Below are 26,202 nucleotides of genomic sequence, written 5' to 3' on the forward strand. Positions count from 1 at the left end.
TACATTTTGAAACACAAGTATACACATTTTAATTTATTTTTAAGAATATATTTATATTTTAAAATCAGGACATGTATACGTATGACTAAACAGCATGGCTGATGCAGACCAAATCCACACTGGTTAAGCTTTGAGAACCATTCAATGTGCTGACAGTAGTACTGGCGCAGGCAGACAGAAGAATAAATACTAGTGCTTTGGGGAGCACAGTAGTGATTGGCAGGGTAGGTAAAGAAGGAGCCTCATCGTGGACGCTAAAGCAGGAACAACTCCCCAGTACTGACATGTGCAAAGTTCCAGCTCTCCACGACAAATGGCCCAACCCATCCAGCCTCCCAACATGGCTGGCAAAGGGAGAGGGGTACAAGAACTCAGGCATAAGGGGCACAGGGATCGGGGAACTGGACCCAGAGGAAAACTGAAGTAGAGTTCAGACAAGCATGTGTATTCATACACATACCCCAACAAAGGGCAGTGCCCTATATAACAGAACTGTACACAATTTAACAGAGGCGCTTCCAGCTTCCCTGTCACCTCTTTGGCAGTGAGTTAGGCCATCCCAGGTTCTGACACACAGACATCTTCATCAGGAGGAAGGCTGTCCTGTGTGGTGGGGAAAGGCCTTTAGGTGAGGGCAAAGCTATTGTAGCTATAGCATTAATTGAACATGCCTAAACAAAAAAGATGTTAATTGCTAATTATAAGTGTATGAGCCAAAAATTGCTTCATGTCCCATACCCCAGGGCTGGGCACAGTCATTTTCCTACACAATGGCGAAGTATATGTAATAAGCCCTTGATGTGCATTAGCAAGTAGAATTTGGGGTAGGGAAAGAAATTAGGTTCATCTGCTAAAATTTACACTTACTGCTAGGAACTAAGTTTTAATGTATTTCTTGAGTCAAAATAAAACCAAGTATCTAAGGACCCACTAAGCCCTATGTTGGACTTTCACCTGTAACTCATTCACTTCTGTAAGTTAGGCCCATGGAAATGGAACTTGTCCAGGCTCTCAAGCACACCTACGCTGAAGAAACATTAAACCACCCCTGTATAATTAGGTCCAGTCTAGGCACGGGAAGCCTCAGCTGGCTGACTGATCAGGGCTTCTCAGGACTGGATGTTGGTCGAATTGAGGATTCGAGAAGTAGCATCAGATTTGGAAGCCTTTGAAAGTTCTCGCTGTTGAAAAATAAGTAACATCAGTGGCAGTACTGCCCCCCCAGTTCATGCATGCCCCACCCTTGTTAACATGGGTTAAGTGTCAACATAAGGCCCTCTGAGGGCTGTTTGTCTAAGACAGTGGTCCCTAGCCCAGCACAGGCTGTGTTAGGAACAAAAGGTGAGGGCCTCTGAGCACCATTATATTAGATAAGCGTGTGCACATATGCCCTTGACCCCTCTCCTCAGCCAGTACATTCTGTAAAACCTTACAGAAGAGAAATCCCTTACACTTCACAAAGTACTGAGTTGTCAAGCTAGATAGGCAATAAGCTTTGCTCTTTTGAGCCCTTTATGAAACAATGGGCCAGAGCATTTATCTACCAATCCCTGGGGCTGAGGGCCTTGTAACCTGCTGGTGATTTGATCTCATGCTGGAGCACATGGTATAGAAGTAGAAGACAGAGCATGAATGATCACTGAGAAAGACAGATGTTAGTAGAGGTTAGTCTATTGGCTTCAGTGCTGCCTGGCAGAGTCTACCAGCCATAGCAAACAAAACCAGAAGAATCTCCCCCAGTCCCAGCCAGAGGTAAACAGACATTTAAGCCCCAAGTGTAGGAAATGGGACTTGGCTGAAAAAATGGAAAAGAGAAAGCTAGACTTTGTCCAGCAGTCAGCTAGCCAGAATGACAAGCAGCCACTTCTATAGGCAGAACCACACCAGTTAAGTAACTTGAAAAAAGTAACAGAATATGAAGCATTTCATTGCTCAAAATGAGCTGTAGCCTTGGGCAGCTGTCACATTCTCCATCACTGTAGCAAGAAAGTTGACACCCTAGGCTTTAAACTCAGTATCCTTCCCAAGGGTGAAGGGCAGCCTCACCTCTCAGTAGGAAGACACTGAGGGAAGCGAGAATAGACATTGTTAAGGAAACAGCACTACAGTTAAGTGTCGGCAAATATGGAGTAGGTTACTAGGAGCCAAAGAGCATTGTGGGGAAAAAAATACTCTTCTAGTGACTCATATAATGCTAAATTAGCAGCTTAATATGGTAGAAACAGGCAAAGGCAAAGAAATGAGCATTGGCTAGCTCAGAGTAGACAGAAAGTTGGCAATTCAGCTCTGAGGGGTTAGTAAGATATATATACTCCAGGAAATAATCAGCACACAGGCCAAGAACCTCGTAGGCAGCACACAGCTGGGGCCCTCCTCCCCACGTGATGGGGCCTCTATTCTTTCCAGCACATTGGAGGCCTTTAATGTCACAGCTGGGGAGGGTGAAGGTTTTCTGTTGTGAAATAACATGATTAAAAAAAATTTGCCTGACTTTAAGGTGGGGCTGAGAATCCAATTCAAGTCTGAACAAGTTAATCAGGTTAGTCTGTTGGGAACTAAAACAGATATTTACCATTTTTGAAATCTGTATTAGGAATTACTGCTTTCTTAAAAAAAATTTATGATAGTACAGCTGAGATTATTGGTTAGTGTAGCCCTGTGCCCAGATGGGAATGAAGCCAGCAGACGACAGATCAGTTTGGAAAAGGGACATGGGACATGCAGGGGTTGCCATACAGACCTGAAGCCCAACAGTGGAGCTGTCAGAGAGGGACGGATCCTTCTAAGAACAAAGAATTAAGACAATTACCAAGAACTCCACCAAGAGAGCACCAGGGCAGTGATTAGAAGGGTCACCTCCTGCAGCCAGGGAATGGTATTTCTTAAGCAGAAGGGTCCGGGTTAAATGTCTGGTTGCTGCTGCCATCTTCCTATTTACCCACCTCAAACCACCCCCACCTCATGCCACGGTCAAGGCAGGAAAGGGATTCTCAGCCTCCAAAGAACTGTCCTAACTAATAGCCTGGGTGCCCTTGGGAAGATACCCACTCTGCCCCAACTGTGTGCTCCCCAGAGACTGGTAGATATTAGAAAAGGTGAATTACCGCAAACTCAGAATAGGTGCTGGCAACAGAATTAATGCTGAAGTTGCGTCGGAGGGGGGCCGAGTCAGGGTACCCACCGCTGAGGATGCTGCCATTGAGTTCCTGGTTCTCCTTGTTGGCTCCATGCTTGATGCTGTGAGGTGTTTTTTTCCCCGAACAGGTGGAAGTGAGGACTGGCTGTAGAGGAAAGAAAGATCAATGTATCAACCTTATAATGACTACACACACACTAGCTGTCAAAGGCTGGATACCATCTTTATATTATTCATGTGTCTGTAATCCTATACTTCTACTTTAAAAAAACCAAATTTTTAATGATTTGCAGAACACCTATCTTGTGTGTAGTCTGTAAAATACTTGTAAGACTGAACACATTTTAGCATATACTCCCCCACTACCCCTCTCCTTGTGCAAGAGTATTTGGGTCTAGTGATCCAGTGTCACTGGGCTAGAACCCACATGCAGGGACTGAAGACCAGGCTTTGAACTGAGCCTACAGAGACCACCACCTGCTCTTCAGTTTCCCAGTCACATCCCCAGTGCTTCCCATGATACTAGTGGGGCTCAGAATGACCATGCTCTTCTTTCTCTCATTTAGGTTTTGACAGATTAGCTAGCTTACATCTGTCAACTCTCAGCATCTCAATGATAACCGAATCCAGGGATCTTAGAAACTGGAACAAGTAGGTGGGGCCCTGTGTAGCTGAACCACACTGACTCCTTTTTGTCAGCTACATCTGATGCCTACAGTCCTACCCTATCTTTTGCCTGACAGCTCTAGCCTACTCACAAGGAATGTGCCCAAGCCAGATAAGTTCCTTACCAACTTTGACCCTTGCCTTCATCTGGTATGGAAACTAGAAGAATGTCTTTTGCTGATGCACATGATTAATGGTCATAAGACCCTGAGAGAAGGAAAACTGCCTGGTTCCTGTCAGTATAGATGTGCCTCTCCCTAGTAGTTAGATGCTGTTTTTAGCTTTGGCCCTTTTAAATCCCCCTGTTCCCCCTTCAGCATGGCGTACAGCTGCTAATGCCTTTGGATCATTGGCCCAATCCTGTGGGTAAATTACCCACAATAAACTTCATAATTGCACTTTATGGAGTTGCCTGCTTCATTTTTCGGTCTCAAAGTTCCTTCTCAGTCCACAGGATGTTATTCAATATCATTCCTCCCAACAGGCCCTGGAGTACATAGGTTGGGGCAGTGCTGGGGATGTGCCTGTACACAGAGCATACTAACCTTGCTGCCAGAAGGTGGAAGTCGAGACACAGGGGAGCGGTAGACTGTCCCCGCAAAGACAGGCCGAATGCTACTGTTGGCCGTAGCGTTGGACATGGTGGTAGTGTTCAGCTATGGAGAAGAGCAGAGGTTAATGATGTGAGATAACATACTTAGTAACCCATCCCTACACTACAGAGAAGCGAGAATGGGAAGCAGTCTAAGATTGTTTTCATGGTGAAGAGCTTCCGGGAAACCTGTGAAAAGTGCTGAAAGTTCCATCTAGCAGATGAAAGTTAGACAGACACCTATCAAATGACCCAGCCATATCACTCCTGGGTATTTACCCAAGAGAAATGAAAGCATATATCTATACAAAGACTTACACATAAATATTTATAGTTGTTTTATGTGTAACAGCCAAAAAACTAAAAAGAAACCAAGTATCCATCAACACAGGCAACTAGATAAGCAAATTGTGGTATATGCCTCCAATGGAAAACTGCTTAACCATAAAAAGGAGTAACCTACTGATACATGCAACAACACAGATAAAAGAAGCCAGACATTAAAGTATACATACTGTATGAGTCTACCTGTTTACAGAAAATGTTAGAAAATACAAAATAATCAACAGTTACACAGCAAAGCTGCAATTGCCAGGAGTGGGTCAGGGTGGTGACTGGGGTAAAGGATGCAAAGGAATACAAAGAGGTAAAAGGAAACTTTGGGTGTGAAAGTATGTTCACTCTGTTGATAGTGGTGATGGTTTCAAGGTGTATACGTATGTCACAGCTTATTAAAGTATACACTTTAAATATTATGTGTCAATTTTACTCAGTAGAGCTGTAAGCTTTTTTTTTTTTTTTTAATTAGAAAAACTCTAGGTAGATGAAAAACCTTCAGTGGGATAGCAAAACTATTCAAATACAAGACACAAACTAAGAAATCCAACATAGGAAAGTACCTCTGTGGTCTTAGGTCATGGATAGATTATTTGCAAGGTACAAGAAGTACAAGCCATAGGGAAAACAGAATGAAAGCATTTCACTGTATTAAAATTAAGAACTTTTTGTTCATCAACAAAATACTATAAACAGTAAAAAGACAAGATACAGAAGACATAAAAATGCTGAGAAAAGCTATTGTAACACAGCCGACAAGAATATACACAAGAAGTCTTATAAAACTTGTAAGAAAGAGACAAATGTTCCAAAAAAAAGAGCTTCAAAAGATTTCTCAGCAAAGAAAATCCAGAACTGGGTTAATGAACAAGGCAAAGGTTCAACTTCACTAGTAATTAGGAAATTGTAAACTAAAATCATGAGATATTACTTCACACTCATCAGATGGGCAAAAACTTTAAATTCTGAAAATACCACATGTTGGCAAAGACTGGAGCCGCCGTAACAGTGAGGCACTGCCACTGGAGGCATAACCTGTGATAACCACTCTGGTGTCACAGACTGAATGGTTAGTGCAGCCACGACTGCAGACGTGTCTTAATGCAGCACTCCTGAAAGCCAGGGCTGCCTCACTTATCTTTGTATTCTCAGCATCTAGTATAGAGGTCCTCAAACTTTTAATGAAAATGCAAACCTTTCTAGAGTTAAATATTATAACACATGTTTAAAAAATTTGTCACACTATTTTCATAATAAAAAATTAACTACTTAAAAAATAATAAAAAATAAATAAAAATTTAAAATTAACTACTTAATATTAAACAATAGGGAACTAGTTTAATAAATGGCATTATGTCAAAACAATAGGCAGTGAATAATGAGCATGTATTTGGAGACAGTTTGGTGCTATGAAAAAAAAAATCACAACCAATACCAAGTAGGGAAAAAAGCAGAAATCAAAATTATATACATGATCTCTACTTTGTAAAAATACACTATTTTTAAAAGTTTTTTTACAAAAGCAGGAAAAACACATATTCTCAATGGTTGTCTTGGAGTTACATTACAGGCAATTTTTAAAATATTTTTAATACATTATAAAATATGAGTTGAGGAAGAAAAAGGAAAATAATGCTCCCCTTTATTTATCAGAGAGGAAATAAGGAAGGAACTCCCTGATTTCCTGCCCTAGAGATTAAAGAGTATTAGGTATTCCATTTCCTAAGCACAAAGGCTTCTTTCACATAGTGCCATGGTCACTTGTTGGAATTATAGGCTGAACCTCTGAAGGATTTTGTCATTATAAAATGTTGGCAGGTACTGGCCCTCTGAGTTTAATCCAGCCTCAAACACTGGCACACATCAAAGCTGGCCACTCCTTGACTGTTGCTGTCAAGCCACTACTCAGGATTAAACTCTCTAAAATGGACTCAACCTGGAAGGCTAGAAAAACCCTTTCCCATCTCTGCAGGACAGAAGGCAAGAGATGGGCAAGAGCCGTAGCCTCAAAAATGCCTCGTACATGGCGGCTCACGGGGTCTCGTGTTTACCTTGCGCACTTTGCCCGGCGTGCTAGGTGCTAGTCCTCGTCGCTTGCTCGGTGTTCGCGGAGCACTGCCATAGAGCATCTCTGTCTCTGTTTGCTTCTTGTTCTTCAGTTGCTGTGTGAAAGTCAGAGCAACAGTGATAAATCCCAGAAGGAGAACAAGTCTGAGATAGGGGCAGAGGCAGGGCCAGAAATCTAGTACAAGTCCCTGTGCCCAGAAATGAAAAGAGCTGCCATGACTTCTTCAACCAACCCAGAGCCCTGGCAGAGATGCTGGGCTGCTCACTCATTATCTTCCCAAATTGGGTTCACTTACTCTTTCCTGCTTGGCTCTCTCTTTCTCCAATCGATGCATCTCCCATTGTTCTGTTACATACTCCATGAATTTCTGTCCGTTCACCACAAATGCCTTTGAATGCTCCTGCTCCCACATTTCAATCCGTGCCTTTAACTCCTCTTCCAGCTGAGACCAGAAACAAGGACAAGTTAATTACTTCAAATCTTTGGTTGTGAAGCCCAAAGAATGCCTCCTCTTTCCCCAGAGTATCATTAGTATGACTCAGGTAACTGGACCCACGTGGGAACAGGTTAGAGTCTCAGGATGGTTCATTCATAATACACATGAAGGTGGGAAAAGGCAAGAACCCAGAATTGACCACTAAGGTTTTGGTGCCTGAAGCTGGAGGCAGCAATGGGGAAGACCAACAACTGTTAAGGAGACAGTATGCACTAAGAGCAGCACTATCTGTGTTCCAATCTAGAATCTACCTTTTGCTGGCTGTGAAAAGGTAGGTAAGTTACTTAAATTCTCAGTGCCTCAGTTTCCTCATCTGTAAAAATGGAAATACCAATCTCATAAAAATGTTATGATGATTAAATGAATTAATAAACAGGAAGCACTCTGAAATAGTACCTGGCACTTAATTTGATAAATGCTAAATATTGTTATTATTATTATTAAAGTAGAGAATAGTAATAAGTCCAAAGCACTTTCTCAGAAGGTTATCTTGTGTTATGGGCTGAATTATGTCCCCTGCCAAATTCGTATGTAGGAAGTCTTATTTCCCAGTACCTCAGAATGTGGCTTTATTTGGATACAGTGGTAATTAAGGTAAAATGAGGTCATTAAGGTGGGTCCTAATCCAACATGACTGGTGGCCTTATAAGAAAAGAAAATATGGACATAGACACATACGAAGGGGGACTATGTGAAGATACAGGGAGAAGACAACCACCTGTAAGCCAGAAGAAAGTCCTCCCTCAGAAGAAACAAACCCTGATGACACCTTCATCTCAGACTTCTAGCCTCTAGAAGTGTAAGAAAATAAATTTTTGTTGTTTAAGCCACCCAGTCTCTGGTACTTTGTTATGGTAGCCCTAAAAAGCTAATAAAACTGGATATTCAGTTGCTTATACTAGGAAGGCACAGTAGGTACTTAACTATCCTTGCCTAAGCTTTGGAAGTGAAGACAGTTTTAGGGCAAAATGATTTAAACCACAGGGTATACAAGAAGTGAGGATTTTGTAGCCAAGTATCAAAAATTCTTATCTGGCGTTGTCCCTGGATTACCTTAGGGAGTGTTTTTTGGAGCTTGGCTCGTTGCTTTTCTTCTTTTAGAAGATTTCCTCCACGATTTGTAAATCGACTTGGATCTGAAGCTTTTCTCTGTGAAAAATACATTTTAAATTAGAGTAAACCCTGGACTATCAGATCAATCACTTCTGCTAAGAATCCTCTCTCATAAATGGAGACATACCATTAAGAAAACTTCAGAGTTCTGCATTCCCATGTACTCTTAGCAGTGAGAAATGGTGGCTTTCTAAGGAGGGAGTGGGGTGTGAGCACTCCTGGGCATATGTAAGATCATACACTGAGGGTACAGGAAAACTATTGTTTCCTTTTTAATCTAAAAAGTAAGACAGGCTTTAATACTTATTGCACAATTTCACTGCTCCCTTTACTGGTTCAGATGTCTCTGATGGGAAATGGGGTATGTAGGGGATGAGGCGGAGGTCTCCACTCAGAGGCCCTGGTGGTGCCACCCCTACTTGCTCACTCACTTCTAGCATATTGAGATGACGCAGCTTAAATGTACTCAGTTGTGGAGTTCATAGATAATCTGCTTTCTATGAAATTAACCCTCACAAAATGGACAAAAAATGTAAAATGCTGGGCTTCTTATTCTTTTTAACTCTTCTTTTTTGTTATTCTATAGTGTATACAGCATATGAGAATAGTAATATAAGCATATAATTTATAAATATAAATTAGGTGAAATACACTCAAAAATAAGTACAGATAATCAGAAAAGTTTAGAAACAATCTTGACAATTTGGGGGCCAAACTCTTAAAGAAATTGTTTCCCTTCCAGACTACTTGATTGGTAACTGCCTATAAGCAAAAACTAAAGAGAATGGTAATTAGTTTCTTATTTTTTCTTAAATACTGGCATGTAAACAAGGGTTGCTTATTTGGCTCTTTATTGGCTGTGTGTGTGTGTGTGTATCGTTTTGAGATATAGTTGATTTACAATATTATGGAAGTTTCAAGCGTACAACATGGTGATTTACAGTTTCTGAAAGTTATACTTCATTTTTGGTTATTATAAAATATTGGCCACTATTCCCAGTGCTGTACAATATATCCTTGTAACTTATTTATTTTATACATGGTAGTTTGTACTTCTAAGTCCTCTACTCCTATACTGCCTCTCCTCCCGTCCCTCTCCCCACTGGTAACGACTAGTTTGTTCTCTATATCTGTAAGTCTTTCTTTTTTGTTACATTCACTAGTTTGTCTTGTTTTCTAGATTCCACATGTAAGTAATAGTATACAGTATTTGTCTTTCTCTGACTTATTTCACTAAGCATAATAACCCTATATAGGTCCATCCATGTTGCTGCAAATGGCAAAACGTCATTCTTTTTGTGGCTGAGCTCTTCATTGACTTTTACTCCTCCTCCTCGCTTTCAAACAGAAGTAGTAACTGAGAACTAGAACACCTGTTCTTCAACAGCTATGAGCTCTCATACAGTTCTCTCTACTTGAGTCCTAGTTTCTCACCTGTAAACTTGAAGGAATTTGAAACTCAGGATTCTCTAAAAGCCCCTTCAAGCTCTAACAGGGAGAAGTATGAACCTGAAAATGGGTCTCCTTGAATTTCATGCCTGAGGTTCCTCACTTGTCTCATCCTAGTCCCAGCTCTGAACTCTAAAATCCTCTAAGGGAACCTATCTATTCATGCTAAGTCTATGAGAAGAAAAGGAATTCAGAGTACACAAACATGCACTAAAACCCAGGCAATTTTCTAAGGAAACAGCAAAAGTTGGAAGAGTACAGAATGTTAGTTGCCTGTCCCAACATTCATTCTCTCCTTCCTTAGTGACAGAACCTGAATTTATCTGCAGTAGCACTTCTCTCAGACTTGCCAGCAGTTGGTGCGGCACTTCAGCAGAGGTGCTGTGAAGAGAGCCTGGGAAAAGCCCTTAGAGCGGGTGGAGAGGCAATGCCTCCGTGTTCCCTCCTCTATCACGCTGCTGGAAACACTACAGTGGGAGCTTGAGCCGCCTTGGACCTGAGGACAAGAGCCACCCCTTAGTGGTTGAGGAACTATAAGCTGGAGAAGCCTGGGACCCCACTGACTGTGGAACGGCCATTCCTGCCCTGCATGCACTGCCCACCTCTAGACCTCCTTTATGCAAGAAACTTCAGCCTTACTGAAGGCATTAATTTTGGGTTTTTCTCTTATATGTTTCTGCATATAAGCTTGACAAATACAGATGGGTGTGAGCAGTAATTCACAGACTTAATGATAAAGACAGAGTTTTAGAAGGCTGGTAAACAGCAAAAGAAACAGGCCTTTGACTCTATACAGGGGATGCTTTCTTAACACTTCACTGTACTCTAAGGAAAACAGACAAAATCTAGGGCAATACCTCAAACTCTAAGAAAAGCCTCCAGCTTTCTTCCCACTTCTGGACACCTTCAAAGAGTTCTTTGTGAACCTCATAGTAGTTTCTTAACCGCACAATCTCGGCATCATGGAGCTGGAGCAAATTTTCTGTGTAGTCCTCTGCAAGATATAGGCCCAGTCAGTTTCAAAAACTTCCTCTAGTATTTAGTATCCCAATTTACTAATCCCTCATCCTCTGAAATGGAAATAGATTTTTCTTTTTTATGGTAAAAATGATACATGAGTAAGTATCTGTTGTGGATAATAAAAGCCAGGTTTGCCACCATCAGCCTGGTGGGACTAGAGGCTAAAGGACTAGGGTGTGGACTAAAAAGACTAAGATTCTCAAAACTCTGTGTCATCTCTTGCTTTGTCTTAGGTTTCTTTCACATTCTTCCTTTCTACCCTGCCCAATAGAGGGCTGAGTCACAGAATATGTCGAAAAATGTTGAACTTAGTAAAGACAGCATCATCTTTACATTCAGTTCAGGTCAGACTAGAACTCCACTGGCCCCGGGAGTCATGCTCCACAGGCTCAAATGTGGGCTCTGCCATTTACCTGCTGTGTGTCTCTGGGTTAAGTTGTTTAACATTTATGTGCCTCAGTGTCTCATCTCTTGACATGAGAATGAAGTGAGATAATCCTGCTAAGAGTCTGACATTGCACCTGGCATACAGTAAGCACCTGATAAACTTGAGCTTCACAACTACTGGCTACAGTGATATACTGCTTCAGAAACCAAGAGATCTCTTATTTCCCAATAGTACTTGCAAATACTTATTTGAACAGGAATGGCAATTTATGCTGAATGGCTTGAAAAGGTAGCTGTATCTGTTCAGCAGAGGAAATACTTCCTGGTGAATGTCCGCACTTGTAAAAGGCAAGTGAGCAGGCCACAAGAAGAGCGACGCTTCTGTACTAACCAGCATAGTAAGGGGCAAAAGCTTGTCTCTGCTCTTGGCTATAAAAACACTGGTCCCAGTACTGAGCCAGCTCTACTCGTATTGCCTCAATCACTTTCTTCATGTTTTGCATTTTCAGTTCTTCCAACCGATCCACTTCTAATTGCAGCTGAAACAAAGAGATCTATTAGAGGTGCTTGTCATACATACTTGTATGTTCATATACATTTGCAAAAAATTTTCCCCTCTTTTAATAAAACTACAATACAAAACCACAGAGGCAAGTCAACACTTTATACGATATCACAAGAATCAGAAACCTAAGAAACATACACAGAAAATAAAAGATGAGCAGGCTACTGCCACCCTTTCCTGATGCTTGTCTTAAAAACAGGCTGACTCACCGCTGAAGCTGGTAAAGAAATCAGACTTGATACCAAATGCTGACCTGGAACCCTCTGGGCTTCTTACCGCTTTCCTGACCTTGGCCTTTGACCCAGTCATTAGTGTGGCCACAGCTTCTCTCTCTTCTGCAGGTATTTGCAACCTATCCCAGAGCTCTCGTATCTGAGCACGCAGCCCCTCACACACTGCTTCATTTTGTGATTTTCGCATTTCCAGCTGTAGCAAGAAAAGCCAGCAGTTACAGAAAAGACAGCAGCACAGAGACCTCCCACAGGTTACATCTGTACCCACATGGAGAAGCACTTTTACAAAATTGTGAAGAGGTGTGTTTTCACGACTTCTGAAAACAAACCATAAGGCTGTCATTATGGAAAGATCCCCAAGGACTAGAATTCAAATTTTTAATTAAAATACTTTTTTTCAATTAAACAGTAAGCTAATTCAAATAACTATTACTATTTCATCCAAAGTCTCAATTGTATATCCTTAGAGCTATATATGAATTAAGGCTTTTTTGTTTAAAAATAAATCAAGGTTGTACATCATATAATACTATCTCATTATCTTTAACAAAGGAAAAAACTGTCAGTTTTCTCAAATTGCCAGATATTATGGAGATCCCAGGCCATAATATGAGCAGACATTACCTGCCGTAGCAACTTCTGTAGTGTCGCAATATTTTCCAAAGATAAACAAAAGGCATCTTCATCTTCACACACCACATCTCTTTCAAAGCTTGTGTCCGGGGTGTGATCTAAATCTTCCATACACAGTATGATCTGTCTCTTTATGTTGACAAACTCCTCACGCCTAGACGCCTATAAAAGAAAATGATTACAAGATACCTAGAGGAAAATCAAATAGCTTTACAGAAACATGAATGTAAGCATACCTTTGTTTCCCTTAAAGTTGCCACATGTTGTCTGAACTGGCTCAGCTCTTCTAAGCTGGGAACTGAGGTGCTGTCGACGTCATAGTGGGGCATGCAAAGAATTTCACACAGTTCTTGATCTTGTTCTTGAAGTAGTTTCAGTTCTTGTTTTCTCTCCCTTTTCTGTTTTCGCATCAGTTCTACCTGAGTGCGTAAATCCTTTTCTAGTTGTAAGATAGTTGTCTCTCCTTCTTCCTGTATGAGACAAGGTACCATTGTTAAGGTTCAAGTGGAAGTGGGCTAGGATGATAAACTTTTACTTTAACTTACAAATAAGTCAATTCAAAGATAATAGAATATGGCACAAATAGGGTCCCCTAAGGAAGGTCTCCATTATGGAAAGGTACTAGGGCACTTTAACAAGAGGTAAAAATTGGTTGGAAAGCTTGCTTTGAGTTACCTATAGGGTAGTATATTCATTTATTTTTTATTTTACCATTTTATTTCTATTTGGGAGGGTTAGGTTTATTTATTTATTTATTTTTAAATTTTTTAAATGGAGGTACTGGGGATTGTAGTATATTTAGCTCATAACTAAATGCTTATCCCAATAATCCTAAAAACATTACCTAACTAATAAAAATAAATTTACTACTCCTTGCTCTTCTCCTAACTGTTAAGCAGAAGGAAAAAAAGTGGCAGTTGGGGGGAGGGTATAGCTCAGTGGTAGAGTGCATGCTTAGCATGCACGAGGTCCTGGGTTCAATCCCCAGCACCTCAATAAATAAATAAATAGACCTAATTACCTCCCCCCACAAAAAAAATTTTTTAAATAGTGTTAATTTAAAAAAAAAAAAAAGGGAAAACGACAATAACAAAAAAGAGGCAGTTACATGTCCTATAAATTTCATTCAACATTGGTGAACTAAAAACTGTGATGTAATTTAAGGGAGATGTACCACTGTATTACCAACTTGTTATCCAATTTCACATTAAAGGTTTAAAAAAAAAGACTAAAGAAACTATTTTATCCAAAATCAATGATCTTTATACCATTTATGTTGATTTCAGAAAACTCTACTGATATCACAGTCAGCCTGATTACTCTTGGCTAGCAGATACGAATTATCTTTAACCTTTAAAGGCAGACTCCTCCTCCTAGGCTGACTCCATCTAGATACCCAGGCAGCTCTTCCTGTAACAGGGAGATGGACTGGAGACCTTATTAGTACCTCATTAGCCATCACATGCTGTCCCTGCACTACATCTATTCTAATTACCTTTCCAAGTTCCATTTCTGTCTTTATTTTTATGTTCCCAACACAGTTTTTACTGGTTCTAATCAGGAATATGTTTTGGGGCTCCTGTCATTCATGTCATGCTTGCTGGTGTCCTCATTCAAGCCCTAATGTGCTGGACCACAGTACAACAAGGTACACAGATAAACATGGCACACTCTGAATTTGACTATGCTTTCCTGATACTCCAGCTGCGGAGACATTTCTTCTCATGGCCATTCTGGCTGGTTCAGTGGTGTGTAGCTTTGGATATGAAAAAAACCACAAAGGCAGGCTTTCTGGGTAACTTTTCCTTATATCACTGGTCACTTGTTTCATAGGTAGCCCTTTTTATTTTCTTTCAGAGAAGAATGGAATGATACCATCTATGCCTAGCTCAGAGTTAAAAAAAAGAAATTTTATGTCCTACAAACTGATAGTAAGAGGAAGCTTGTTTTTGATTAAAGCATTGCAACACTTATTGCTGCAGTTACATGTCCTATAAATTTTATTCACCTCTCAACAGGGCAACTCTTTACATAAGTGAAAATTACTTTGCTGGAACCAAGTAACTAGGCAGCACGTTCTCCCCATTTCTCATGTCCAGTGTCAGCCCTGTGAGGAAACTTCCCTCCTGCAGCCCTAAGTCAAAGTTCTTCCCTAAACCTCAGACCCAAGCAGGATCCCCTGACACCCTGCTGTGTACCTGAAATGGCTCGACATGTAGCTCGTTGCACAAAGTATTCAGCTCTTTTTGACAGATGGATATGCTTTTGATGAGTCTTTCCTTCAGGCTTTCCTCTTCAGCAATCATCATGTCCAGGAGGTCCTACAAGACAGAAAACAGTCCCATAAAATTTTCGGTTTCTCATTGGCCTCAAACAACAAATAACAGCAAAACCCTCGTAATTTCAAATTTTTAAGAAAGGACTTAAAAACAAACAAAATCAGGAAGAGCCTGTGATACCCTAGTGTCACTCTATATGCTATCTTAGATGAGACAGCGACATCCTCCCCTGTCCCACTGCACAGAGACCATTACTACTCAACTCACCTTGATGTGTTTCTTTACAACCTCAGTTCTCTGTAACCGCTGGTCCTCTGGAATGCCAATCAATTCCCATATTTCCCGAAGGTGATTCAGGGCTTTCTGGAGACATACTATGGACTCCTCTGCCAGCACCTCACTAAAAAGCAAAAGAGAAGCCCGCTACATGAGTTACTGCCTCCAGACTAAAAGCAGTATTCTTAGGAACTAAACAAACTAGTTTCTCAGTGGGTTCAAGGCTAAAACAAATTGAAAACAAGCTTTCAGTTTAACTCATCTTTAACTACTCCCCTCTCCTTCTCCCTCCAAATACCATAACACTGGCAAAGCAAAATTCAGTATCATATTACACTGTGGAAGTTCAGTCTTCTGAATAATACTCAGAACCTGGACTTTCATCAATGGTTCTACCTATGGCAGTACAATAAAGAATTTTAAATGCTTTTGTTAAAGAAAAGCCAAAGATATCAGTAAAACAAAACCCCCATCTAACACCAGAATTTGCTGGTGAGAAGCTCCTATAAAATAGCTGGCAAGTTACCATGATTTTGTTGCTGTTCTTTATTTTTTCCTTCCAGTTTTATTAAGCTATAATTGATATATAGCACTGTATAAGTTTAAGGTATACAGCATAATGACTTGTTTTACATACATCATGAAGTGAATTATCACAATAAGTTTAGTAAACATACATCATCTCACATAGGTAAAAAAATTAAAAGAAATACAAAAAAATTATTTTTCTTATGATACTCTTAGGATTTAGTCTCTTAACAACTTTCGTAAATAACATACAGTGGTGCTATTTATTATGTTGTACATTCCATCCCTAATACTTATAACTGGGAGTTTGTACCTTTCGACTGCCCTCATCCAATTCCCCTTTCCTCCCATCCCCAGGCCTCTGGTTACCTAAGCCTCTGATCTTTTTTTTGTGAGTTTGTTTGTTTCTGAAATATAATTGACCTATACACTATGTTTGTTCCTGTTACAGAATACAGTTATTCAGTATTTCTATACATTTCAAACGGATCACCACAATAAGCACCATATAAAGATATTATATAGTTATTGATTATATTCCCCACACAGTACATTTCATACTCATGACTCATTTATTTTGCAACTGAAAGTTTGCTTCACTTATTTCTTCTCTCCCTTTAGCCCCCTACCATTCTTGGCAAATACCTGTTTGTTTTCTGTATCTTTTATTATGTTTACATTTTGTTATGTTTTGTCATTTGTTTTGTGTTTTTAAATTCCATATACAGGTGAAATCACATAGTATTTGTCTTTCTCTGACTTATTTCTCTTAGCATAATGCTCTGGGTCCATCCATGTTATTAGAAATGGTAAGATTTCATTCTTTTTTATGGCTAAGTAATATTGCATTGTGTGTGTGTGTGTGCATACACATCTTCTTTATTCGTTCTATTGATGGGCACTTAGGTTGTTTCCATATCTTGGCTATTATGATTAATGCTGCAATGAACACAGGGGTGCATATATTTTTTCTCATTACAGTTTTTGGCTTTTTTTCGATAAATATCCAGAAGCGGAATTGCTGAATCATATGGTAGTTCTATTTTTAATTTTTTGAGGAAACTCCATACTGTTTTCCACAGTGGCTACACCAATTTACACTCCCACGAACAATGCACAAGGGTTGCCTTTTCTCCACATACCCGCCAACACTTGTTATTTGTTGTCTTTAATAACATGATCCTGATAGGTGTGAGGTGAATATCTCATCATGGTTTTGATTTCTATTTCCCTGATTAGTGATGCTGAGCATATTTTCATGTGTCTGTTGGCCATCTGTATGTCTTCCTTGGAAAAATGTCTATTTAGATGCTCTGGCCATTTTTAAATCAGATTTTTTTTTTTAATGTTGAGCTGTATAAGTTCTTTGTATATGCTGGATATTAACCCCTTGTCAGATATATTGTTTTCAAATATCTTCTCCCATTCAGTAGGTGGCTTTGCTGTTGTACTTAAATTATAACTATTAACTTACAGAATGGCTAAAATTAAAAAGATAATCATCAAGTGTTGGTGAGGATACAGAAAAGCCAAAATTTTCATATACTACTGGCTGGAGAGTGAACTGATACCACCACTTTAAAAACTGTTGACAGTATCTGCTAAAGCTGAACCCAGCAGTTCCATGTCTCTATACATACCCAGCAGAAATGCACACATATGTACCTTTGTATGTACTATAATGATCAAAGCAGCATAATCATAATAGCACGAAGGCAGAAACAACCTAGATGTCCATCAATAGAATGCAAAAATAGTACATTCCTACAATGGAATAATATAGAAATGAATACAAAACATGGATAAATCTCAGAAACTTTATGTTGAACTATGCTAAATGAAAGAGGTCAAACACAAAAAGACTACATACTATGTGATTCCATCTTATGAAATTTTTAAAAAGGCAAAACTATAGTGAAAGGAAGAAAGCAAATGAGCTGCCTGAAATTAGGGCAGGGGATCAACTGCAAAAGGGCACAAGGAAACTTCTTTAGGGTGACGGAATGCTTCTAGATCTTGATGGTGATGGTGATTATGTAACTGTATACAATGACCAAAACTCAAACTGTACAAGTAAAATGAGTCAATTTTACTGTATGTAAATTACAACTGAAATTTTCAAGAAAAAAAAAGGTAAAAGAAATAACTAATGTAGAAAAACAAAAACAAAACAAAAAGTTGGGGAAGAGGAAGAAAAACAGTCTGAGCAAAAGAAGTCAGATAACGCAAGCATCTTTCACTATGTGGTTCCATTTATACAAAGTTCAAAAACAGGCAAAACTAAGCTTCGCTTTGACAAGTCAGAATAGTGGCAGTCATTGTCCCTGGAGGTGGTGACTTTTGGAAAGGGCACAAGGAGGGCTGGTTATACCATGTATACTTTGTGAAAATCCATCAGTTTTGCATTTGATTTTTATACATTTCTGTATGTATGTTATTCTTCAATTACAAAAAATTTATTTAAAAAAATTATTCATTATTTATCTGGAATACAAATTTAACTGGGTGCCTTCTGTTCATCTTTAAAAAAAAAACTTTACTTAAATATGCTAACCCTTAATCTGCTTCATACAATGTTAAAGAACACATTTTCTCTCCTTTCTTGGTACAACTGGATAACAAAGAGACTGGTCTGGCGCCAGAGAAACTAGAATCTGGATGTGCTTTGCTATCAGTCAGCAGGGAGGCCAAGAATAAGTCACTGAAGCTCTGTGTGCAAATGATGAGCCAAGAGGCTCTCACTGTCCCCTTTTCTGTCTCAGGTTATTCAGTGGTTCTGAATCACCAGCTTAGATCCCCAAGGACATCAGTTTCTCCATAGGTTTTTAATATATTTACACCCAAGACATTTCTTTAGCCAAGAAATCCAGTTTAAAGGTTGCCTGTCCTAGTAGGAGAAAAGCTTTTGCACAATTACCAGATGGCATCAATACCCATATGATGAATAGTGTTTAAAAGAACTGACTGTTCTCCATTCATTTTAGAAATGTTAACAGGTAATTAAGTCATTTAATCTCAATTAATCAAAATTTAACTAAAGTGCTTCCTCAGGCAAATAATCCCTTTGTACTCCACTTTTAAGACAAAAGAATGCACAAGTCAAAATCCTGATTTTAGCATTTTATTTAAAATAACCTATAAGATCTAAACTGTGGCCAATATTCAGTCTGCAAAGCCTTAGAGTTGAGCCAGATCAGCCTGGGCCAGTCCTGAGGGGCACGCCTTCCGAGAATGCTCTACAGCCTTTGTTCTCCAGTCTGGTTGCCCCTCCATCTCCAATTCTCACCAATCTCCACATAACAGCTAGATTCTCATGAAAACAAAATCCAATCAAGCTCCTGCTTAACTTCCAGCTTCCCACCACCCTCAGGAAACATAGTATAACCAAACACCTTCAAAGGAAGGGCCTTCTAAAACTGTTCTCCAAGTCTGTCACTTAACCCCTCCTACCTCTCACCCCCTAAAACTCCAGCCAGCTGAACTTGCCAAGTGTCCCCTGCAGAGTCCCCCTCACTCAACCACATGTAGCTCTTGGTTTCTGAACAGCCTTGCTTCTGCACATTACCTTCCACCTGCTTGTGGAAAGCTGCAGATTCCTCACAGTCATCCCCCTAGCTAGCAGACCATAAACTTCAGGGCAGGGACCATCACATTGTATCCATCCTCATTTTACCCCAGTGCACAGTAATTATCTAATAAATGTAGAACAAATGGCCTAGAATTCCTGCCAAAGGTTCACTATGTTTCTAACTTCTACCTACCTTAAGAATGTATGAGTTCTCAGATAGTGACAACAGATTTACAGGCAGTGCCGCCTAACTCTGTAAGACATCTAGAAGGTAAAGTGATTACTTTTCTCAACAATTAAAAATCTGGCACAACAGGCAAAGCATCTGAATAGATGCTTTTTCTCCAAAAAAGATATACAAATGGCCCACGAGCACATTCAAAGATGCTCAACATCATTAGCCACCAGGGAAATGCAAATCAAAACCACAAATAAATACCACTTCACAGCCCCTAGAATGACTATAATAAAAAAGACAGTAATAAGTGTTGGCATGGATATGAAATTAGAACTTTTGTATACTGCTGGTGGGAATGTAAAATAGTACAGAAGAGTCAGAAAACAGTCTAGCAGTTCCTCAAACAGTTACACATAATAGTTACTACACAACCCAACAATTCCATTCCTAGGTATTTACCCAAGAGAAATAAAAACATATACTCACACAAAACTTGTACACAAATGTTATAGCAACATGATTTATAATAGCCAAAAAGTGGAAATAACCCAAATAGCCATCAACTAATGAATATATGATATACCTATACAATGGAATAATATTTAACAATAAACCTTGAAAACATTATGCCAAGTGAAAGAAGCCAGTCACAAAAGAGGACATATGATTCTATTTATTTGAAATATCCAGAATAGGCAAATCTATAGAGACAGAAGTGGATTAGTAGTTGCTGAGGGCTGGGATTCAGGGGGGTGGAGGAGTGTGTAAAAAGAGGATTAACTGCTAATGGGTATGAGTTTTTTAAAGGAATAATAAAAAATGTTAATTCATTGCAGTGATAGTTGCATAAATCTATGAATACACTAAGAATCATTAAATTGTACACTTTAGGTGAATTGTACTGGTATGAGGATTATATCTCAATAAAGCTGTTATTTTTAAAAATCTGGAACATAATCTGAAGTTTTAAATTTGTGACTTAATTGAAAAACTTAGATATGATCACTAATTCATTTAGTCAAACAAATTACTTCTACAAAATAAAATGACATGAAATTAGGATAAAATTTATAATCTCAAATCCAGTTAAAACCAAGACAAACATCTATACAGCAAATGTACTGCTAAACTCCAGCAAATGGGCAACTAGAAGCAGTATTTACACAATTTGCTATAACGAAAAATTTAACCCTCCTTCGGAGCTAATAACTTAAACAAATCTGATTTGGTTGGAAAATGGGTGTTTGGAATTACCACATGTTCTAGAAATTGCTCTCATGACAGTACAGTTTTCAAAGAATTAAAAAGCTATTGACAACATTCCAATTGTATGACTGAATCCTAGTATCATCCCAACACCTCTTTCTTACATCCTTGCCATTAGCCATACTTTCAGAAGAGCCAGACTCTCACTCCTCCCTATCTCTGCTGTTACCTCCCTGGTCCAGGTCGCCACTGTTATCTCTTGCCTGTACTACTCTCCTGGCCTTTTAACTGGTCTCCCTGCTTCTGCTTTGGCATCCCTAAGCTTATTGTCTATACAGGAGCCACAAGGCTCCATGCCCTCAAAATCTTCCTATAATTCCCTCTCTTGGAGGAAAAGCCTCTGCCTTTACAAAGGCCTCCAGAGCCCTCTACTCCAGTCACACTGGACTCCTAGCTCATTTCAGCACTATCCTACCTCAGGCATTGATTGGCATTTGTTATTCCCTCAACCTAGACTGTCTTCCGCTACATGTCCCATGGCTTGCCCCTTGCTGCCTTTAGAAGATGATCTTTTCTCAAAGATCATCTTCTCAGGGAGGCCTTTCCTGGCCAATCTCTTTAACCCTGCAACTCCCCTATCCCACACCTTTCTCTGCTTGATTTCTCTCCACTTATTACCATTTAACGAATAACTTGATGTTTCAAAAAAGTTGTATGATTTTAAGATGCCTCAGCACAATCATAGTGAATAATAATTATCATGATACAATTATGTACCGCTTTGCTACCTGGTTTCAGGTAATTCCCCAAAAGGTGCAAATTTGAGATTTTTTAAATAATACATCACCAAAAATCTAAGTGTGCTTACAAGAATACCACCCAAGAATACAAAAGTTGTAAAAAGGGCCGATTTTTTCTCTTGAACCTAAGTCACTAAGACTGGAAGATACTGCAAATGGACCTCTAAATAATTTCCTACCTTCTGACAGCAGTCCACTGATACACTGTCCTACTTTTTCTCTAAAGCCCTCCTGAGAAGTTTTGTTAAGCTCCTCTGTATAACCTGCTTCAGGAAATCGACAGCCAATGGTTAATTCAGTGAACAATCTGATAACCATGACATTCTCAAGCATATTTTTCATAGTCCTTTTTAAATATGAATACCTGAAATTCAGATTACCCCAAAGTCTGGTTTTGTTAGTAGAGTAATTCTAGTTGCTCTTTTAAAGCCTAATTATATCTGTCAGCCGAACCAAAATTATCTTTTCCTCCTCTTTCATTCACTCTTGAAAGCAGATGCCTGAACAATCCAAACACTGTTCATGAACTTGGGGTAAATTTCCTATAAAATGCCATTTAAAACTTCAATAGTCCTCAGAACGTGTCATTTGTTTAAACCCAAAGCAGCTTAAATGAGCTGTTTTTTAGTTAATATTTGGAATCCACAGCCTTATACCTGAAATCTGCTGTTCCAATGGTACCAGTGATTTGTACTCCACTCCCAAACTCCCGAGAGCAAGCATTTGAAAAGGAACGGTTGGAATTAGTAACCATGGAAGAAAGAACCTTACAGAGCCATACATCAGTTTGACCAAAAACAAGTTATTTAATAATGAATCATCCAACGCTTCACCCACTACTTTCCGAAAATAAGGCTAACATTTGAATCGCTTTTAAGACAAAAGTCCTATGCATTGACATTATTTTAGAGATGAGCAAACTGACCATTCAACATCTTTGCCCAAAATCACGAGGCTGGTAAGTGGCTGGTCCCGATTTGAAGTTGGACACTCCTTTCCCAGCACCGCTTGAGGAGTTGTTACAACAACCGGCAAAGAATTCTTTTAACCGGAATTTCTCAACTTGCAAAAAAACCAAGCTATCTTTCCAATTCAAGTAAAGTGTTAACACTGTAACACAGATACATCGAAAAACGATAAATTAAAAACTTAACGGCTTTATTTAAAGAAAAATGAACTGTGACCGTAAAAGACTCAGGACTTAGAACAAGCCATCGGTGCTAAGCAGCAGCACCTGAGACGTTTTGCGGGCGGGGAGGGTGGGGCTCTCCCAAGCCGGCTCTGACCGCCGAGCACCCGGGGCGCTGGGGACAAGAATAGCCTCCCAGCCCCACCGCGTCTCCCTCTCACCTGCGCTCCTCCCGCACCCGGGCGTTGGGGCCTGCGGGAGCCCTCGGCCGCCGGAAAGCTGTGCGTCAAGTAGGGCCTCCGTACCGCCAAGCCCGCTCACCGCTTCCCAGCCTCACTGGGGCGCCAGCTGACGTGACACCCAGGCCCCGGGCCGAGAGCGGCCTCTCGAACCCCGCACCGGCGGCGCACCCGGGATAGGCGTCCCTCCCTACGGCGCCCCCTCGATTCCTCCTAAACCCTCACCTTCTCCTCATGACGGACGCTCCAAACAGGCGGGCGTCGAGGACCCCGACCTTCTCGACGCGGGCCAGAGTACAGTAACCACCCGCAAGCGCCGGCGAGCTCGCTCCCGGTCGCCGCCCGCGAGCCGTTAGGCCTCTGCAGGATTTCAAACCTAACACCGCGACGGAGGAGCCCCACGATTGGTGCCCCGGCCCGTCGCTCCTCGCTAAGCCCCGCCTTCTCCCCGCCCTCCGGCGCTCCGGGACTTGGGGCGGAGGCTCGCGCAAAGGACGTGGGAAGCTCTAGCTCACTGGCTGGAGATGGAATCTGCGCCTGCGCCCGCGCGCGGCTCGCTTTCCTCGCTCCGTAGTAGTCAGGACATTTCGTATCCTCCTCGCGAGCCGGCCACCTCGTCGGAGCCCCACCGGGCCCCCACGCAGTTTTGATTCCAAGAGCGCGTTGCCGCCCAGAGGTCGCCGGGTCTCCCCGGCTTGGCGCATAAACGGTCTCACTGCCCTCAGCCTGCGGGTGGCAGGAGCAGAATTTAACAGAAAAGCCTGGTGCCTTGTTTCCCTCGCTCATTGGAGACTGACCTTTGGTGGCAATTCCTCCAGATAAAGGAAACCGTGCCCTAAAGGGGAAGGGAAGGGACATTGAACCCTGCTCACCGGCCTGGTACCTTTCTAGGCGAGTGATCCCATTTAATCTTAACAGTCCTGCTAGGTATTATTGCCATTTTACGGGGGAGGAATCCATCTCAAAAAGGTTTGAGTGATTTGTCCACGTAACGATTGGTAAATTTAAAAAATCATGGTTTTCTTTCAAATTACATGGGTGTATATAATTGTTACATGAAAATTTAAAAACTTAAGGGGGAAGGTATAGCTCAGTGGTAGAGCGCATGCCTAGCATACATGAGGTCCTGGATTCATTCAATCCTCCACACCTCCATTAAAATAAATAAATAAACCTAATTACCTCCCTCCAAATATTAAAAAGAAAAAAAAAAAACCTCAAAAGCGACAAAGTACTTTTGTATCCTTACTGCATGCCTAAATGCTTATACTTTTTTCCCATTTTTTCATGGTTGCATAATATATTGGTGTGTAGATTCATAATTCAACAATTTTGCTATTGATGGATATTTAGATTGCAGTTTGTACAAATAAAGGTCTTCATACCTGTATCTTTGCATCATTTTCTTAGGGTTGGTTCTTAGAAGTGTAATCACTGAACACTCCCTCTCCAGACAGGTTGTATTTATTAATTTGCCCTCCCCACCAAAGGAGCCTCACCTGAAGAGTACTTTCCGTTTACCCTCAGCAGCGTGGAGTATTACTGTCCTTTTAAACCTCTTTGCTAGGCATTTCCTTGTTTCATTCATAGTTAATTGATTATAACTGAAATTGTACATTTCCCCCACGTGTATTGGCCAAGTGTAACTTCTGTGAATTCTCTTCATTTGCCTTTTCCATGTAGGAAAAGTAAGACGCTCGTTTGCTCCACCGTCAGGACCATGGTTTTCTCACCAAGAACTTCACTGATGCTTTCAACATCCTTTAACTTATCAGCCGTGTGCCAAACATTTATACCATGTAATGTGTGGCCTACAGGCACCACTTTTAAAATTTACTTGCATTCTTTGTTGATTAACTTGAGAGTTTTCCAGAAAACTTCAAAAACTTGTGATCTTCAGATAGGTTCCCACAGCCAGCGTTGTAAGTATCCAGAGATAAGACCAATTTTGCTATCATGTCCTTTACACTGTAGTTCTGAAGCTAACAAAGTCACAGAACCGTTGGAAGATATCAATTCAGAGCACATACTCAGCACATACAACACTGTTTAATGTGTGTATAAAAAGGGGTCGTATTTCTATTGAACAGCATTGTTCTAGAATGTAAGTGCAATGCACTGTGACTGTTTATTCACTTGGCCATAGAATCTTCTAACTGCCACATATTCTTTCTGCAAATTAACAGCTCTGTCAGCAGCAGTGTCTTTGATCTTGCACACTAGCCTGATGTAAGTAGCACTGTTAAGATTCTAGCTAGACGCTTGAGGTATGCATTTTCCTTGGAATTTGTACTCATATAGCATTATCATTCTTCTATGGAAAGAATACTTTTTTCCCCCCATTTTTTTTTTTGAGGAGGTACTGGGGATAGAACCTAGGACCTCATGCATGCTAAGCACATGCTCTTAGCTATGCTAAGCATAGCTCTCCTGAGCTATTACCCTCCCCTCAGAAAGAATACTTTTGATGATCCAACAACACAGGTTAGGATCTTTCTTTTGACAAGTGGCAGCACTTATCAAAAGTGAACAGGAGAACAGATAGGAGGCAGAGCAACCGGGAGGGACAGTTTTGCAAAAGCCAAGCCAAAAACAAGTACCTCTGCCACGGGGATGGTGAAAAGAAGATGAACTAGAAGCATTTAGAAATAATAGGTAGGGGGACCAGCTGAACGTAGGGGCTAAAAATAAAAAATGTGAAGTCAGGGATATAATTTCCTGCACAAAGAAAACCCGAGTAGATGATAAGAATGTCGATTAAGGAAATACAGAAAGAAGAGCAGATTTAGGGATTCCAAGTGGGGACAAGAGGTTCAGTTTGAGAGTTTATCTTAGACGTGTTGAGTTTGAAGTGCCTGTGGAACGATCAGGTTGGAAATAATGGTGTAAAGCTCAACAGTGAGACAAAAGTTTGAGATGTACAGGTTAACAGGATAACAACTAAGGACAGCGAGAGGAGACGTCAACCAAGGGGGATGCCCAGAGGAATCAAAGGAGATGGAACTGCAGCCCAGAAGACTGCAGGAAGACAAAAAAGCATGTCACAGAAGCTGAATACAAGAATTTCAGGAAGGAAAGGGTGCTCATCAGTGAGATCAAGTTCAAAGAGGATGGAAAAGAAACCACTAACAGATGTGGTTAGAGTTCACTAGAATCAGCACTTAGGAGGGCACTCGTGATCTTTATAGGACCACAGTCTGCCAATGCCTGAAACTACTCTAACGAGGGACACAATCTTTCATTCTGCAATAAGAAACAAAAGGCTTAAAATTCAAGTACCTCCTCAAGTTAAAATAACAAACTCA

At 40.5% G+C, this 26,202-nt stretch overlaps 1 protein-coding gene across 5 annotated transcripts; it reads right to left on the minus strand.

Moving 5' to 3' along the window:
* PRC1 (protein regulator of cytokinesis 1) lies at positions 1-23,275 on the minus strand. 5 transcript variants are annotated; one of them, XM_032468896.1, is made up of 15 exons: positions 23,123-23,275; positions 15,241-15,373; positions 14,893-15,015; positions 12,931-13,164; positions 12,686-12,856; positions 12,105-12,254; positions 11,655-11,802; positions 10,714-10,850; positions 8,348-8,443; positions 7,094-7,240; positions 6,782-6,892; positions 4,348-4,458; positions 3,182-3,281; positions 2,741-2,782; positions 1-1,181 (listed from the first exon to the last, which is right to left on the minus strand). In XM_032468896.1, exons 1-14 carry the CDS (start codon positions 23,131-23,133, stop codon positions 2,763-2,765), a joined length of 1,692 nt encoding a protein of 563 aa, XP_032324787.1. In that variant the 5' UTR covers positions 23,134-23,275; the 3' UTR covers positions 1-1,181; positions 2,741-2,762. The 5 variants fall into 5 exon arrangements, with proteins under 5 accessions (XP_032324787.1, XP_032324783.1, XP_032324785.1 ...); XM_032468892.1 differs by having other exon boundaries at positions 3,105-3,281; XM_032468894.1 differs by lacking the exon at positions 23,123-23,275 and adding an exon at positions 22,455-22,582 and having other exon boundaries at positions 3,105-3,281.
* Between the last annotated feature and the right edge of the window lie 2,927 nt (positions 23,276-26,202).

The sequence above is a fragment of the Camelus ferus genome, chromosome 27, assembly GCF_009834535.1.
Source record: "Camelus ferus isolate YT-003-E chromosome 27, BCGSAC_Cfer_1.0, whole genome shotgun sequence".
Taxonomy (NCBI): Eukaryota; Metazoa; Chordata; class Mammalia; order Artiodactyla; family Camelidae; genus Camelus; species Camelus ferus.